The sequence below is a fragment of the Gekko japonicus genome, unplaced genomic scaffold, assembly GCF_001447785.1.
Source record: "Gekko japonicus isolate JY-2015 unplaced genomic scaffold, Gekko_japonicus_V1.1 scaffold2326, whole genome shotgun sequence".
Taxonomy (NCBI): domain Eukaryota; kingdom Metazoa; phylum Chordata; class Lepidosauria; order Squamata; family Gekkonidae; genus Gekko; species Gekko japonicus.
Genome location: NW_015165890.1, coordinates 97,646 through 114,278, shown reverse-complemented (window position 1 = coordinate 114,278; position 16,633 = coordinate 97,646). Strand labels below are relative to the sequence as shown.

Sequence of the window (16,633 nt, the reverse complement as noted above, 5' to 3'; positions counted from 1 at the left end):
AGGACAGGTTCTCTTATGGATTAAAAACTGGTTCAACGACAGGAAGCAAAGAGTAGAAATCAATGGACAGTTCTCACAACGGAGGGAAGTAAGCAGGGGGGTCCCATAAGGATTGTTATTGGGGCTGGTACTATTTAAGAGTCGGACTTGACCATGCAACTGAACAACAACAACAATTTAATTTATTCATCAATTATCTGGAACTAGGGGTGAGTAGTATAATGGCCAAGTTTGCAGATGACACCAAATTATTCAGGATAGTGAAAACCAAGGCTGACTGTGAAGACCTCCACAAACTGGGTGAGTGGGTGACAATGTGCCAAATGAAGTTCAGTGTTGGTAAGTGTAAAGTGATGCACAATGGGAGAAGAAAAACAACCCCAACTTCACATATAGGCTAATGGAGTCTGAACTTGCTGAGACTGAGAGGGGAAAAGATCTTGGGGTCGTAGTGGGTAGCTCAATGAAAGTGTCAACCCAGTCTGCTGCAGCAGTGAAAAAGGCAAACTCTATGTTAGGGTTTATTAAGAAAGGGGTTGAGAATAAAACGGCCAATATTGTAATGCCCCTGTATAGATCTATGGTGTGGACTCATTTGGAATACTGTGTACAGTTCTGGTCACTGTATCTCAAAAAGGACATTGCAAAGCTGAGAAAAGTACAAAAGAGAGCAACCAAGATGATTAGTGTGCTGGAGCACCTTCCCTATGAGGAAAGCTGGGGACTTTCCAGTTTAGAAAAGAGATGACTAAGGGGGGACATGATAGATATTTATAAAATTATGCATGGGGTAGAGAGAGTGGACCAAGAGGAATTTTTCTCCCTGCCCCAAAATACTAGAACTCCAGGACACCCAGTGGAACTGATGGGCAGTAGATTCAGGGCGGGCAAAAGAAAATCAGAGAGTAATTCAAATGTGGAATTTGCTGCCAGATAATGTAGTGATGGCCTCAGGAATAAACAGCTTGAAAAGGGGATTAAATAGATTCATGGAGGATAAGTCTATCAATGGCTACTAGCCACGGTGACAGAGGGAAACCTCCACATTCAGAGATGCTAAACCTCTGAATCCCAGAGCCAGGAGGCAACATCATGGGAAGGCCTCGGCCTCTATGCCATGCTGTTGGCTGTCCAGAGGAACTGGTTGGCCACTGTGTAAAACAGGATGCTGGACTAGATGGACCACTGGTCTGATCCAGTAGGGCTTATGTCCTTATGTTAGAAACTAAGTTTTCTCACTAAGCAATTAGGAAGGACCAAGCCCTAAACTTCTTTCCACTACCAGATGTTCCAGCATTCAGAAAAATTCCTGATAGAAAGTTTGATTTTTTCCTTTCTCTAAGCAAAGCAACAAAAACAAGAGGCCATAATAATTTATGAAATTGAATGTCCCATCTCTATCTTTCTTTTCCACCTAATTTTGAGGATAGTGTTGATGTTCTGAACCGGTGCTTGGAGTCAGTAATAGGCTGGATGAGGGTGAACGAGCTGAAACTTAATCCTGACAAGACAGAGGTCCTCTGGGTTAGCAGAAAGGCAGAACAGGGACTTCATATCTCCCGTGCCTTGGATGGGGTTATACTCTACTTTAAAAGCCAGTTTCATAGCTTGGGAGTGCTGCTTGACAAAGCAGTCACCTACGAAAACCAGGCGGGTGCTGTGGCTCGAAGCGCTTCGCCTGGCTCCGGCTGGTGCATCAACTGTGTCTATTTCTGGGTCAGTCAGATCTAGCCACAGTAATTCATGTCATAGTTACAATCTAAACTGAACTCCTGCAATATACTGTACATGGGGCTACCCTTGAAGAGTGTTTGGAAGCTACTTCTAGTGCAAAATGCTTTGGCTAGACACCTAGTAGGGGCCAGCTACTGGAGGCATATGTCCCCCATATTACAGCAATTACACTGGCTACCAATCCGCTCTTGAGCCCAATTTAAGGTGTTGCTTTTGTTCTTTCAAACCCTACAGGACTTGGGAGCAGGGTATCCAAAGGACTGTTTTCTCCCATATGTTCCTGCCCGACAATTAAGATCACAGGGAGATGCTCTCCTGACTGTTCCACCAATTAAAGATGCTTGTTTGGTGGACAATATGAGAGTGTGCCTTGTCCACGGCAGCTCCACAATTACGGAACAACCTCCCCAGGAAGGTATGACTGGACCCCTCACTGTTGATCTTCAGGAGGCAGCTGAAGACAGTTTTATTGAGGACTGCACTTTGATTGATTTAGATTTTATTATTGGCAGTCCTAACCAGAGGTTTTAAACTGTCACATTTATGGATTTTATAATTGTTGGGCGTTTTTTTAAATGATTTTTATTTATACTGTAGGCCACCTTGAGTTCCCCAAGGGGGAACACTCAGCACTTTCACACATTCTAAATAATGCACTTCCAATCCACTGCAGTGACCGTTTGCAAGTGGATTTTGCCATTTCACACAGTAAAATCCAGTTGCAAAGTGGACTGAAAGTACGGTATTTAGTGTGTGTGAAAGCGCCCACTTTGTACTTAGGGCAGGTGTCCCCAAGCTTTTTCAGGCTGTGGGAGCCTTTGGAATTCTGTGACAGAGTGGGGGGGGGGGGAAACGACGACAACTCTTAAATGGCTGCCAGAAGAGGCAAAGCCAGACACAAAATGTCAGTGAGGGAGGTCATGCATAACGCTAATAGCGACTCTTCAACATTTCAGGTAAAAGCTCTCTGTAACAGGATGCTTTTACAATTAACTTTTAAAAAATCTGCACAGCAACCAAATGTCCAATGGCCAATCCAAAGCCCTGCTGGGCAAAAGCCCCACCTGGCCCCACCCACTTTCTAAAAACACTTGGGCAAGTGCCAGGAGAGATGTCAGTGGGGACCATGGCACCCATGGGCATCACACTGGTGACCCCTGACATAGGATTTAAATTCAGAAAAAAATCTAGAGCCTCTCCAAAACTGTAATCCAGTACAATCCAACCAGCAGCTTTTACATAGTGTTTCTGAGTATTCAAAGTGCTTTTATGTACATTATCCTTATAAAATTCCATCTGTACCTTGCAGATGTGGGGGGGGGGGCGCTGAGGGGAACTGGCTTGCCTAAAGCCATATAACAAGCCTATGGCAAAAATTCCATTCAAACACGTGGCTTCCTGGTTCACTGCCGAGACCTAAGCAACACATCAGTTTAGGTATACTGTCAAAAACTGGAGATGATAGGCACAACAAGGGAACATTGATAGGTATACACATCTGATAAACAGCTAGATTTAAACTAATGAATGTTCATCATTACAAGTAGAGAATTGTCTTCTTCCACTGATGCAGCTTGGGTTCAGTTCAATAATACCTCTGTTGTGCGCTCTATCACAATAACTTCACTGAACACAGCCATTTGAAGGTGCCACCTAACAAATGGGTAAAATCAGCAACCATTTACACGCATTCTCTGTAGCAGCTCCTACCTTGAGGAACAGCCTGCCTTGAAGTGGTTAGGAAGGCCCCCACACATCATTTCACATAATTTGCAAAACAGACATGTTCAGGAGGGCATTTTTAAAGGTAATTACAATGGTGGCATAATGGAACAGCACAGGAGGATGTGACTGTATTGTAAATTTTATTGTACATATCATCTCCCTTTTGTGCAGCAATGTGCTTTACCTTGTGATCCCTTTCTTCACTATGGTATGTCACCCCTTAGACAGCTTTTCCATTTGTATTGTTTTTCAGTTCAGCATTTCTAGCCTTGCTGCATTGTTTATTTGAGGCCCTTGAGGCCTGATTGCATTGCTTTTCATATTTTGTAATCCACCCTGAATCTCTTTAGAAAGGAGAACTATAAAATATTATTATTATTAATTTCGACATTCACCAGATACATGAAGAACTGAACACGCTTTTAAGATTTTCTGCCCATTTTTTCTTTAGGAGTATTTATGTTTTGAATATTTGTAGTATGAACATTATAGTTTAACACACTAAAACTAACTGTCAAATGACATGGTGGAACATATAACAGAGCTCGTAACTGCACACAGCATGCGCCCAATTATTTAACTTATTAACGGATTGAGCTGCAGAGTTGTGTGTCCTTTTCCCAGCCTATTATTTCTGGTGTGAATTCCCCTTGCCTTTTTAACAAGGGAAGGTTAAAAGCGGAGAGTGTGATGTGGCAAGGAATAGTTGTAGTACAGAGGAGAAAGGCAGCAGTGAGAGACCATGAATGACAAACCAGAATTAAGGGACAGAGAGTTGTGGGTGCCTTTGACCATAGCGATGTAATCCAAAGAGATCAGAAATACCAAACTTAACAATTTAAAAGTTGTTCATTTTTGCAGAGCTGTTTAAAGAGTAGAAATAACATAATGTGGTGCAGTGCAAACAATTACTTGCTTTACTAAAGAACTTTGGTAGTTATAATATTTTAAAAACTACAGCACGTACTTCTTAAATCAGATGCCATAGCATTAAATAATTTGGATAAAAGGTAGCTAATGAAAGAACTTTAATTTACCGCTACACACTAAAAGACTACAGATTTTGTAGAATTAAGTCAAGCTAGGTTTTCCTCAAAAAAGGGATAATTTGGTCGGACTCAACTGTGCGACTGAACAACGACAACAAATACTAGCAACCAACACTCCCTCTAAACTGTGGAGTCTTGTGAGGAAGAATTCTACTCTGTGAGCTACTGGCATTAAAGCTGTGAGCGAGCGATTTGGCTGCTACCTAAATGAGTTAGCTCTGGAGCCATCTGTCCTGAGCGAAGGCAAAAATGTGTGAGCTGGATGCTAAAGAACTTTGAGGTAGCTCACACCTTAAGGTTTACTGGTTTCAGTTGGAAAACTATGTGTGCTTAAATTGCTTCAACAAATATCAATAAATGGGACTAACGTAAGTCTGGCTGTTTTACACTTACTCTTCAGTTAGCACAAAGAAAAGAGACAGAAGTCTTAGTTCATGCATGCTCTAAGGTCAAAACATTTAAAGATCTAAGTAATCCTAAACCAACTCAAAAAAAGAAAAAGCCAACTCTCCTCTAAGCCATCTCAAAAGGGCATAAACTAGTCATCTGCTCAACTTGTATCCTCCTCCATTCAAAAACAGTGCAAAAAGTTCACATCACACATGCTGGTATCACCTCTGCCCATGCTATGTGCTACATTGTCATCACACTATGCTAACTATATGAATCTTGCTGCTAAAATGTGTGGGCCATGACTTGACTTCAGTGATACATTTTCCCTAAAAAGTTTCACTCTATACCCTTTGAAAATGAAAACGCCAAACCTGTGTATGTTGCAATAAAAACCTAGCACAACTGATAGGTCAATTTCAGGGTCAATTTCAGAATCAATTTTTCTAGAATACTGTGTGTCAGAAATATTTTTTAAAATCACATTAGTGTAATGAAACCATAATTTTCAAAAGTACAAGTCACTGCTAGTTTGCCCAAAATCTTGGCTGGACAATGTCCAAACAATATACGAACATTTATGTTTTACTTACTGTTTGATTGATCTCCTCTTCCCCCATGGGTTCATCCACAATTTGCTGGCCATTCTGAAAAAGTTTTTAAAAAGGAATTACTAAAGCAACTAAAGTAGAGACATTTTCCAAATTCTTATAATTCAGAAATAACAATGTTTTTACTGTAGTAAAAAAATCTACAAAAGTTCATTTCAATTGCTGTAGACAGGACAATGGGGGAAGGATGCAGTGGTGATGGCTCTTTTTTCTTCTTCCACAAAAGAACACATGTACATGACTCTGCTTTGCACTGAATCAGACCCTTAGTCCATCCAAGTCAGTACTGTTCACTCAGACTGGCAGCAGCTCTCTGGATGTCTTTCACATCACCTACTGCCAGAACTTTTAACTGGAGATACCAAGGATTGAACCTGGGACCCGCGTGGCAAGAATAGCAAGAGATCACACAGTCAAATATACAAAAGCCAAGGGAACAAGACATCAATTTCAGAGTCTATAAGTTGTTCAGACAGCTTCTTAGTTCAATATCAACAATTTTGTACGTAGTTTCAGAAGACAGGCCACAAGTAACCCATTTAACCCGGGAACTCTCTCAGTGTTGCTAGTCTGGTATTGAACAATTTATACACTCTGAAGTTGATGAGTCATGATAATTTGATATTCCGGAAGGACAACTTCCGAAACTAATATTACAATCCAGAGACTTTGTTGAATTTATGAATGAGAACAAATGAAATTATGCATTTATGAATGAAAACAACACACTATAAATTTGTTTCTTTACTATTTGTTTATTGTTATAATAATTTACATCAGCGTGATTAGACACAGTTGTCTTGTTCCTTTGACCTTCAGCATGTCAAGCAGATGCTCTACCACTGAGCCATAGCCCCTCCACAGAAGGGCAGGCAATGGTAAGAGTGTCTTCTCTTGCCAGACTCCTATTGATAATACCAATATATAGCCCTCTTCTTGCTGTTTGTAATTCTGAGGATTATCATCTATTTAACGGTCATAGTCTGAGCTGGCAGCTCATACATTAATGGGCACCAAGGAACACTATTGTATTTCAGGAGATACCTGTGTTTTACATTTCTTATGGCTCATTCAGACATAGGCATTCACTACCAAATAAATACATCGAATAATGACGAGCACCTGCAATCCTACAGAAATGACATGCATAAAAAAAGGCCACCCCACAGAAATAAAGCTGGTCCTGAGCCATTGCTTTAGACTTAGCAGCAGCACTGCAAACCACTCTAAACTCTGGAAATGTTCTCTGGATTCCTGAAGAAAAAGCAGGATCTACTATAAAGTGAAGGGTTTTCCTTACTTGTTTGTAATTTCTGCATCTTACTATATTCTAAGATGTAGTTAACTGCCATCTTGGAACTAGAATTTTCCCTGTGAGCAACCACTTTTAGAGTTTTAGTATCAAACATTATTTCCATTCCTCAGATCTCACACTAAGAATCCACAAATATGCACTGATATATCTGCATAACAGCTGGAAATGCCCTTCCTGAAAAACCTTGTTTTTCTCCTAAACATATAGGTTTGCCAGCTCTGGGTTGGGAAATAACCTGGAGATTTGGGGGGTGGAGCTTGGGGAGGGACATTAGTGGGGAATAATGCCATAGAGTCCACCTTACAAAGCAGCCATTTTCTCCAGGTGAACTGATCTCTGTTTCCTGGAGATCAATTGTAATCCCAGGAGATCTGCCATCACCTGAAGGCTGGCAGCCCTAACCATACCATCATATCCTCCAACCATTGGTAGTGATGTGAAGGCCTGGAAAAAAACCGGGAAAATTAAAAAAAAACACGTTTTTTTTCCCTGAAGTTTTTTTGTTTTTTCCGAAAAATTGGAAAAATTGGAAAAAGAAAAAGAAAAAGAAAAAAAGATTATGGAACGTTTTATTTTAACATGATGAATAAAATATTTTAAGACAAGGTGTTCAAATATTTATATAAATATATATAGGGTATCAGATTGATCTAATTTCTGTGCACTGAGGACAAGCAAGTCCTAGGTTACAAACTGAACCCTCCAATGCAAGAACAAGATGCATTTCTTCCTTTAGGAGGTGCGATTGTCAGAAGAAAATTAAAAAGTTTCAGTTTTGTTTTTGCATGTGGGTGGGTATTCTGTTTGAAATAATTGTTTGGATACACTATATTTTTAATATGCTAGTTGTGATAATTTCATGCCAAGTAAAAATGTCCATAGTCATATTTTATGTTCCTAAAGTAACAGAATGACTTTCAATCTAGAAAAGACAAAATAAATGCTAATGTAGCATTTTTTCAATTTCTCCGAAAATTTCCGTGTTTTTTCTGGGGAAAAAAACCTGGAAAAACCCCGGGGTTTTTTTTCCGAGCTTCAAAATTTCCGGACATTTTACACCTCTAGCCATTGGGAATGGGACAGGAAACAAATCCACTGCTAAAGACCATGAATCAAACACACATTACAAAAGTCTAGGAATGCTTCAATTTAGTTTGCAATGGAAATAATTTTTAACTGAGGTTTTACCCCCCCCCCCCAAATCCAGACATTATTGTGAGTCTAGTTTGTGACATGTTGTATTTCCTGACCAAGCATGGAGCTTAAAGAAAACAAAAATCTCAACACACAATTGCGGCACAAACCTCCCCCGAGTAGGCTAGCAAACCCTACTGTGGCTTCCAAGGACATTTCAAATGTTCATCCTCCTCCCTTCAAGCAACATCTAGTTGCCTTAGTCGCTTCCTATGCATTGGCGTAACTGTAATATTGTAGAAATTGGTCCTTAATCAGCCAGCTCATATTCCTTTATCTACTTTTGGTAGCCAAAGCAATTACTAATCATTTTTATTTTATTTTTCATTGCTGAAGTTATATAATCATCATCATATGGAAAACTACATATTTCAATTGTTCTTTGCTGCTTTCTATGGGTAAAACAAAGTAGAAATGCACGCAATTCTTATTTATCCCAGTTAATCAATATTAAAAACTAGAGTCTATGGAAATATTTGTTAATAACTGCAGGATCAACATCTTGTATGTTTGAATTATTTTTCAATGGAAAACAGGTCTGACAAATATGTCAAGAAAGATACTAAAGTGGGAGCCTGTGATCTGCAGAATTACACTAACTTTTATATGCTATAATCATTTCAGTGGCCTATAATTGAACTATGTGCAAGGGATACCCAAGCAAGAATAAACTACATATAGCTGATCTATAACCTTATTTTATGACTTAGCTAGTGAATCAACTATGTAGTATGCAATGTACTATTTACTGAAAGGCCTATCATGAAATTGTGATTCACTACATCCAGTCATTTCTTTAGGACAATGAGAGTAAAAAAATTAGACACTACCAAAAACTACTTAACCCTCTGGCAGCATTCCAAAGTATATCTCTAAAATACAAAAAATGCAGTGTAGACACACTGTGGTATAGTGGTTAGTGTCAAACTAGGATCTGGGGGACCCAAGTTCGAAATTCCACTCTGCCATGGAAGCTTGCTGGGCCAGACACCGGGTTTTTGTGAGGATGAAATGGAGAAGAGGGGGACAGTGGAAACCACTTTTTGGCTCCTATTGGGGAGAAAAGTCAGGTATAAATATCTAAATAAAAATATTATGTTTATATCAACCACCATAATGGAGCCAAGTTGTAAAGAAATACAAGTTTAAAAGTAAAAAAAGCCAATTAGTATTTAATACAACACTAGGGTAAATGTTCCTGCCAACCTAGCAGTTCAAAAGCAAGAAATTGCAAGTAGATAAATAGATACCACTTCGGTGGGAAGGTAACAGTGTTCCGTGCACCTTGGTGTTTAGTCATGCCAGCCACATGACCACGGAAACGTCTTCGGACAGCGCTGGCTCTTCGGCTTTGAAACAGAGATGAGTACCGCAACCCTAGAGTCGGACTCGACTGGCTTTCGAGCAAGGGAACCTTTACCTTTTAGGGTAAATGTAGTCTAAAGCTCTTTTGATGTAATGTCAATCACAGAATTAACTTGGGGAAGTGAGTTCCAAATACCTCTACATAACAGGCAAAATGAACAAGTTTGCAGACATCAAAAACCTCTGATGGGAAAAAGTATAATCAGCTGAAAGTAATAATATTGAGAAGGCAACATGTTTCAGGTTTATTTTGAAAATCTGCTACTAATTGAAGCAATAAAATACAAAAGCTGGAGATGAAATTTATACTGGCACTAATGATGGAATGCAAAGTATTTTGTACAAAAAGCCAGATCTGTACTTTCTCCCTTCATCTTCTACAGTCTCCTGTACGACCTTGATTCTGAGGTTAGGGGGTAGAACTTGGGATACAGAGTGGTGGGCTATGACACTAAAGGAAGATCCTTGGATAATGGCAGTCCCACTTTCCACGAGATGAAGTGCTCTTTAAGAAGACTATGTTACATAGTGGATGAATGCCCTGAATCCTTCTGCTTGTTAGTCCAATATTGACAGAACATCAGTGTTTCAGTAAAAAAATTTTCCTGCGTATATTTACATGTAATGCAATTATTTAACTTTCTTTTCTGTAACTTGCCTTTTTAAAAAGACAGTCATTAGTCACAGAAGCTTTCCTACTTTTAGTTATTACATGTTATGCGTATCCATCATATGTCTAAATTTTGCCCTTCTGGTAATACAGAAGCAAAATCACTGGATCCTTTGGCAATTCACATCCATGTAGGTCTTTAATTCTGTGACCCTCCCCCAACAAGTTTCAGTCTCCTCACAACATGACCACATCACCATGACCTCCTTATATACCTTTTAACAATACCTTAGATCAAAACGTCAAAAGTTGTCTTCATTGCCTGGTTTTCTGATGGCATCATCAAATCTATAAGCCTTTTCTCTTAATACAATCGCCGGGAAACTCAGTGTACTACGTATCTTGGCAAAATGTCAGATTAAAACCATTTAGTTGGAGCTATAAAAAGCACCATTAAATACTAAATTAGTTTTTTTTTATTTCACATAAACCTCCAAATGCAGACTGATACAAAACTACTGTACAATATGAGCAATAAATGCACTATTCTTTTAGCTACAAATAGCATTATTAGGCCAAGGGTAACTGGTGTAGTGGATAATCCACTACAGAAGGACAGGAGGGTGTGCCAAAGGTATGGTAGAAACAGAACCAGCATGTCACTGCTTGCAGCAGCTCCATAATCTTTACTACACCTCAGAGAACAAGAAGCAGCATCACACAAACAACTGCAAAGCCTATTGGACCACTCAGGCCCCAATCACCAGGACTTTTTCATGTTCCAGAGTCAATAAACGGCAAGGTAACAATATTGATAAATACTCTAAGCCTCAGCCTCACTTCATAATGTCTGATAATATGATCTGTAAAATCACAACATTTTATATTACATGTAAACTTTATCATAGTAATTAAATATGTAATGAAAATCTATTACTATAGGTTTAAAAAATCAAACAATTCATCCTTTTGCCCATTTCTCCATCCTTCCATAAATCTATACATATTAGGATTTTGTTCTGTGTTTCATGAAACAAAGGGATTTTGAATTAGCATTACCATATCATCTTTTCTCCCCTTTGGCTTTGTAATGTATTACATGTGCTGGGAGAAGAACCAAGTAATATTGCATACACAGGAACTTATCCCATATGCACACTCAACTTTAGTGACAATTCTCATGGAAATTAAGTACTATAGATCATGTTCAAATCTGGGCACACAGAACAGTCGTCTTCTAGGTCCCCATAACCTTTTTTTGGGGGGGGGAGTCCTATGTATCAAAAACATTAACAGAGTTCACTTGCAAGATCCACATTGTGAGGCTCTTCCCCTCATCAGCACCGCCCCTTGCCCTCAGCCACTGTGTGTTCTGCTATCCTGTGTTTCCCCAGGCCTCAGAATAAGGAGGAGGGAATAAGGGTATTGCACCCAGATCTGCCCTTCTTCCCCAGGAATGCTGCCACCCAGGCTCAACATCCCACTGTCTCCTCCCTAGCCTCTTTGTATGCGTTTCTCCTGTCCTGTTGATTAGCCTCAGCAAAAAAGCCCTGGCCCAGAATGGGCCAAAACCTGGGCCAACAGCTGAAGCACCACCCTTCTCCAATGCCTGCCTCACATCAGCCTGCCCTCCCTATCCCTCTCATTGGCCCACTCTTGGGCAACCACCTGCTGCGTTGTCCTCACCCAATACCCCAAGTCCTGGTCTGGTGTGCCCCTCCTTGTCTGTACCCATGCCATCCTGGCTGGGCAGACACTTGCTGCTACTGCTGGGCTGGCAGTGTCCCTGGGGGACCATTCTTACCCACACTGCTGTTGTTCCTTCAGTGCCAGACAATGATATCATTGGCTGGTGCTGAAGGCCCTGTGACCCTGGGGAGAGGCACTGGGGGGCTGCTTCCACTCCAGAGACTGGCATGTTTCTCAGGTCCTATTGCAAGGACTCCATCGTTGGGGGCTGCTGGAGGTCCTGAGAAGGAGGGAGGACCTTGCTCAGCCCTAATTTTGGTGGCAGGTCCACGCTTGGTGAGGTTGTTGCCATGAAGCCTGGGTCAGGCAGTGAACCTAAACAACTTTTTATTCAAGCATTAGTTTCACCACATTACTGTCAACACAAAATCATTCTTAAGAGGATGAAGAAAAATGTACCCCGCCTTTCCACTAAATAACTCTGCACTTGTCAAAATGTCTCTTTAGAGATGAAAATGTAGTCCAAGGATCAATTTAAATGTGACAGTCCTCAGAGGAAGACTCTGGGGTACCAGTCTGCATTTGATATAATATCTGAACCCCTTTATACTGGAACAACTGCTTGCTTGCTCGCTCTCTGCACCAAGGCTAAATGTCATTAGAGACAGCATGGAGATACTGCTTACAAAAGCCCAACATATCTGATGTGCATTTCAAATATTATGTTTATCTCTTGAAGTGACAACATGCAGAAGCACTTTTTGGTGGCCTTAACAGTGGGGCTGTTCCATTTAAAGCAGTTTGGAGACAAGTGATAATTGTTGGGTTTTTAAATTATACATCTCTGACACTAAATTTTTACTAGTTTTAATCAGTTATTTCATAAATGTCTTATGACTGGGAAGTAACACTGCTTTTTAAAAAAAAACACACACCAAAACACCTTTTAGGCAAGAAAGAAATGAACATTCCAGTTTCCTGATTTAGCTGAGTCCGGAAGCTGAGTATGGCAAGTTTTCACAGCGCTTCACTGTCAGCAGTAGCATCTGAGGGTTTCTTAGAAATATGCTATAAAAGTAACTTATCAAATCAGTCTACCTAAATTCAGTCAAACCACAAGTACATCGATATGGTTAGATAAATTACAAGCTGCAACTTAGAACATAACAGAAGGAAGAGATTGATACAGATGAACCCTCCTTCCTCTAGTGAGACGCTCCTTTGTAGTGGAAGCAGGCTTCCTCTTTTTTTAAAAAAAAGCTAGCTCTCATGTACAAACAACTCTGCCTTCCAGGTTAGGACCCATGTGTGAGAAAGTTGGGCATCTGGGCAAACCGAGGGGGAATGGAAGGAGGAGAAAGACACTCACTATGAAAGTAATCAGACACCACCAGGGCAGAACAAAAGCAGCCGAATTATTCAGCCCCACAGGCTCTACTCAACGGTCTGATGAAAAGACAACCTTTATACACTCACTCATCAAAACAGGACACTACTGGATCCAGGAAGATCACATTATTGGGTTGTGGAAAAGCAGAAAAGGGAGTTGTTCAGTGGGATTGGTTTTCTTACTCCTCCTTTGGCAAAATCCAGAACACAGGTAGAATATAAATGGGAAAGTTCCTTCACACCCTATCTTCTTCACCCACTATTCCCCCCCCCCCCGAATTAAACCCAAACAAATGGTTTAAGCTTGTTAAACATCTTCATTATGTTGTCTGCTAATTTACTGCTCACCTTTTATCTATATGTAGGGACTGGTAACTCATTAGAAAAAAGTGCAATAGCACCTTGAAGTCTAACAAAATTTGTGGCAGAGTATGAGCTTTAAGTGAGTCACTGCTCACTTCTTCAGAAGTGCGTGTGCACAGGAAATCTTATACCTTGAATAAAACTCTGTTGGCCTTAAATGTGCCACTAGACTCAAACTTTATTAATGGTAGGGGTCTACCAAACATCTTGCTAAAGCCAGGAGAACGAAAACGGAACTCCCACACCCTTTTCCCTCATTGTGCTAGAGTTAAAACGCGTTTCATCCTTCCTCTCTTCGGAGGAGAAGAATTTTAAAAGTCCCAGGAGCTAAGGCTCAAGACAAGCACTACGGTCAACATCCCGCTTTGTAGTAATCAAGTCGGAAGAGTTTCCACCCCATTTCCCCACTGCTCACGTGTGTCAGAATCCCCCACAATCACGTATTGAAAAGGACGAGAAACTACCCCCTGTGTCACCTCCTACCGACTTCCTGTAAAAAAAAAAATGAGGCTTTAAAAAAAGCCTTGCAGTGTGATTAATCCGCAATAAATTAACTGGAATAGTTTGGGGAAAGGAAGACCTCAGTATGAGGAGCGGGGAAAGGGCCCGAAATTACGGGGCAATCAAGAGAGAAGGGGGGAAAGGGAGGTAAAGAAAGAGGAACTCCCTCTCCCCCTTCTCTGCTGGGACATTTGAAAAAGAGGAAGAAAGAAAGGGAGCGCCTCTGCCCCGGGGATGAGGAAGAAAGGAAGCGGGGATATCCCCCTGCCGGATCAGCCTCCCCCAGGCAAGCGTACAGCCAAGCGAGGTCGGGGAAGCCTTCCCTTCCCTTAAGTGCGGCTGAGTGGCTTCAGGGCGACAGAGGGTGCTGAACTCCCCACGGCTCCCTCCCCGGCCGAGACACACGGAGAGCGCCGCCGCCGCCGCCGCCAGCACTTGTCGGCGTTTACCTACCTCGGCGCTGTTGCTGCTGCTTTCCGCCGCGCTCTCCACAGCCATTTTCTGCCAGGGATCCGCCAGCTGCGCCAACGGCATCTTTCCGCTCTAACTTCGAGTCCGCCACCTACTAAAGCGAAGGGTCAGGACACTTCCTCCGCCGCCGCCGCCGCCACGGCCGCCGCCTCCCCCTCCTCCCCGAAGGGGGAGGAGACTCCCGGGACGCCGCCGCCGCCGCTGCTGCTGCTGCCGCCGCCGTTCAGAAAACGTGGAAAGAAGCTAAAGTCGTCCCCGCGACCGGAGGAAAGAATTCAACCAGAACCCGCCGCTACCAGCGCCAGCCAAGCCCAACCTCAGTTTGTGACTTGTCCCGCAAAGGCTCGCTCCGCTTCCGCTCCCAACATGGCGGAGCCCGAGCCCTACCTGCCTGTCAAACCCGAGGCTGTCTGCGTCATTGCAGAAGGCGGGACCAGCCCACCCAATCAGCGGGAAGCTCAGGTAGTAAAGGGACAGAGTCACGGGTGCGGCGGAGGGAGGATGGGGGTGCCTTGATCCAGTTGCGACACGCGGGGTGGGGGAGGCTGGGATGCTCCGGCTACGTGAGTGTTCTATCACGGCCTCTTGAGTGCGGAAATAGAGTCTGACTGTACTCTTGCTGGCGAGGACAGCCAGCCTCTGCCCACCTCTCGCGTCTTGGATTTACGGGATCGTTTAATATGAGTGCCTCCCCCCCCCCTTTTCCCTCTCCTCTTATTTTAAGTTCTCTGGAATAATTACGATTTTTTAAAGTTAGGTTAGCAACGTGATACATACAGGAAGCAATTATTTGTGTCCTCAAGTGCTTTGTAAAACTATTATTATTATTGCTGTTTAAAAAAAAGTTGTGTGTAATTTAAGATTCTTAAAGCTTTATTGCTCAACTATATATCTGGACAGAAGAAACTCACTTGTTTGTGGTTCTTGATTATATGGTAAATTGTGTGAAGTTATAACTGAAATCAAGATGTGTCCTGGTGGGTTCAGATAGGGAACTATCTAAAGCAGTCTCCTGTTTTTGCGCAGTGGTCAGCCAGTTGTCCTGGAGGACCTGCAAATGGCATAGTGGCCAAGGCCATCCCTTGGAATTCTCTAACCACTACACCACATTTTATTTTAAAATACAATTACAGTGCTATCCTAATCAGAGTTACACCATTCTAAGTCCATTGCTTCGGATTACATAGGGTGGGAGGTGGACAACTCTACTGCGTTTTTGCTGTTTCCTTGGCAATTTCAAAATGAGGAAAGGATTCAGCTCTTATACCAGCCTCTGCTGTGCTTTAAAGCCCCTCTAGTGCTGCTTTATAAAGTTTGAGTCCAGCAGCACCTTTAAGACCAACAAAAGTTTATTCAAGGGATAAGCTTTCATGTGCAAGTATCTGAAGAAGTGTACTTGCACATGAAAGCTTATACCTTGAACAAACTTTTGAGGGCCTTAAAGGTGCCACTGGACCCAAATTTTGTTCTGCTGCTTCAGACCAATGTGGCTATCCACCTGATTCTAGTGCTGCTTTGTAAGGGTTTGGCAATACCTAAGCACCAAGGTCTGACACATGCCATGGTGACTGAATGACTATTATGCCATAGTGACTGGGGAACCTCCACATTCAGGGGCACTAAACCTCTGAATCCCTGAGCCAGGAGGCAACATCAGGGGAAGGTCTCTGCCTCTAAGCCTTGTTGTTGGCCCTCCAGAGGAACTGGTTGGCCACTATGTGAGACAGGATGCTGGACTAGATGGACCATTGGTCTGATCCAGTAGGGCTCCTCTTATGTTCTTACATGAGTCTTATAGTTGGTATAATCATATTTGGATCCCAGGTTATGGTTGAAAGGGGCAAAGCAGCACCTTATCTGAAGCCAAGTAGGTACAAATCTTTTCTGTGCTTGAAGAGAAATATTATGTAAGCTGCCATGAATTCTGTGGCACTTTTAAGACCAACAAAGTTTAATTCTGGGTATAAGCTTTTGTGTGCATGCATACTTCTTTAGATACATTGAAACAGACTTTGCCAACCATCACATATGTGGGGATTAGTTGCCAAGAAGGGCTAATTGGAGTCAAGATAACTGTGCAATAAGTATAGTTAAAATTGGATTAAAGCAGTTGGTAAAACCTGTGAATAGCAGCAAATTAGTGTACAGATAATAAAAGAGTTAACAAACCGATGCAAGAACTGAGTGATTTAGCATGTCTAGTGAGATAAGAACCTGATATCTTTGT

The 16,633-nt window shown here is 41.8% G+C and overlaps 1 protein-coding gene across 2 annotated transcripts in view; it reads right to left on the bottom strand.

Moving 5' to 3' along the window:
- RPS6KA3 (ribosomal protein S6 kinase, 90kDa, polypeptide 3) overlaps nucleotides 1–14,682 on the bottom strand; it is a 66,215-nt gene extending 51,533 nt beyond the window's left edge. For both annotated transcript variants that reach the window (XM_015411333.1, XM_015411334.1), the window contains exons 1-2: nucleotides 14,389–14,682; nucleotides 5,492–5,545 (exon numbers count right to left, since the gene is read on the bottom strand). In XM_015411333.1, the coding sequence (XP_015266819.1) occupies nucleotides 5,492–5,545; nucleotides 14,389–14,469 (135 nt within the window). In that variant the 5' untranslated portion in view covers nucleotides 14,470–14,682. The remainder of the gene's footprint in view (nucleotides 1–5,491; nucleotides 5,546–14,388) is intronic.
- Between the last annotated feature and the right edge of the window lie 1,951 nt (nucleotides 14,683–16,633).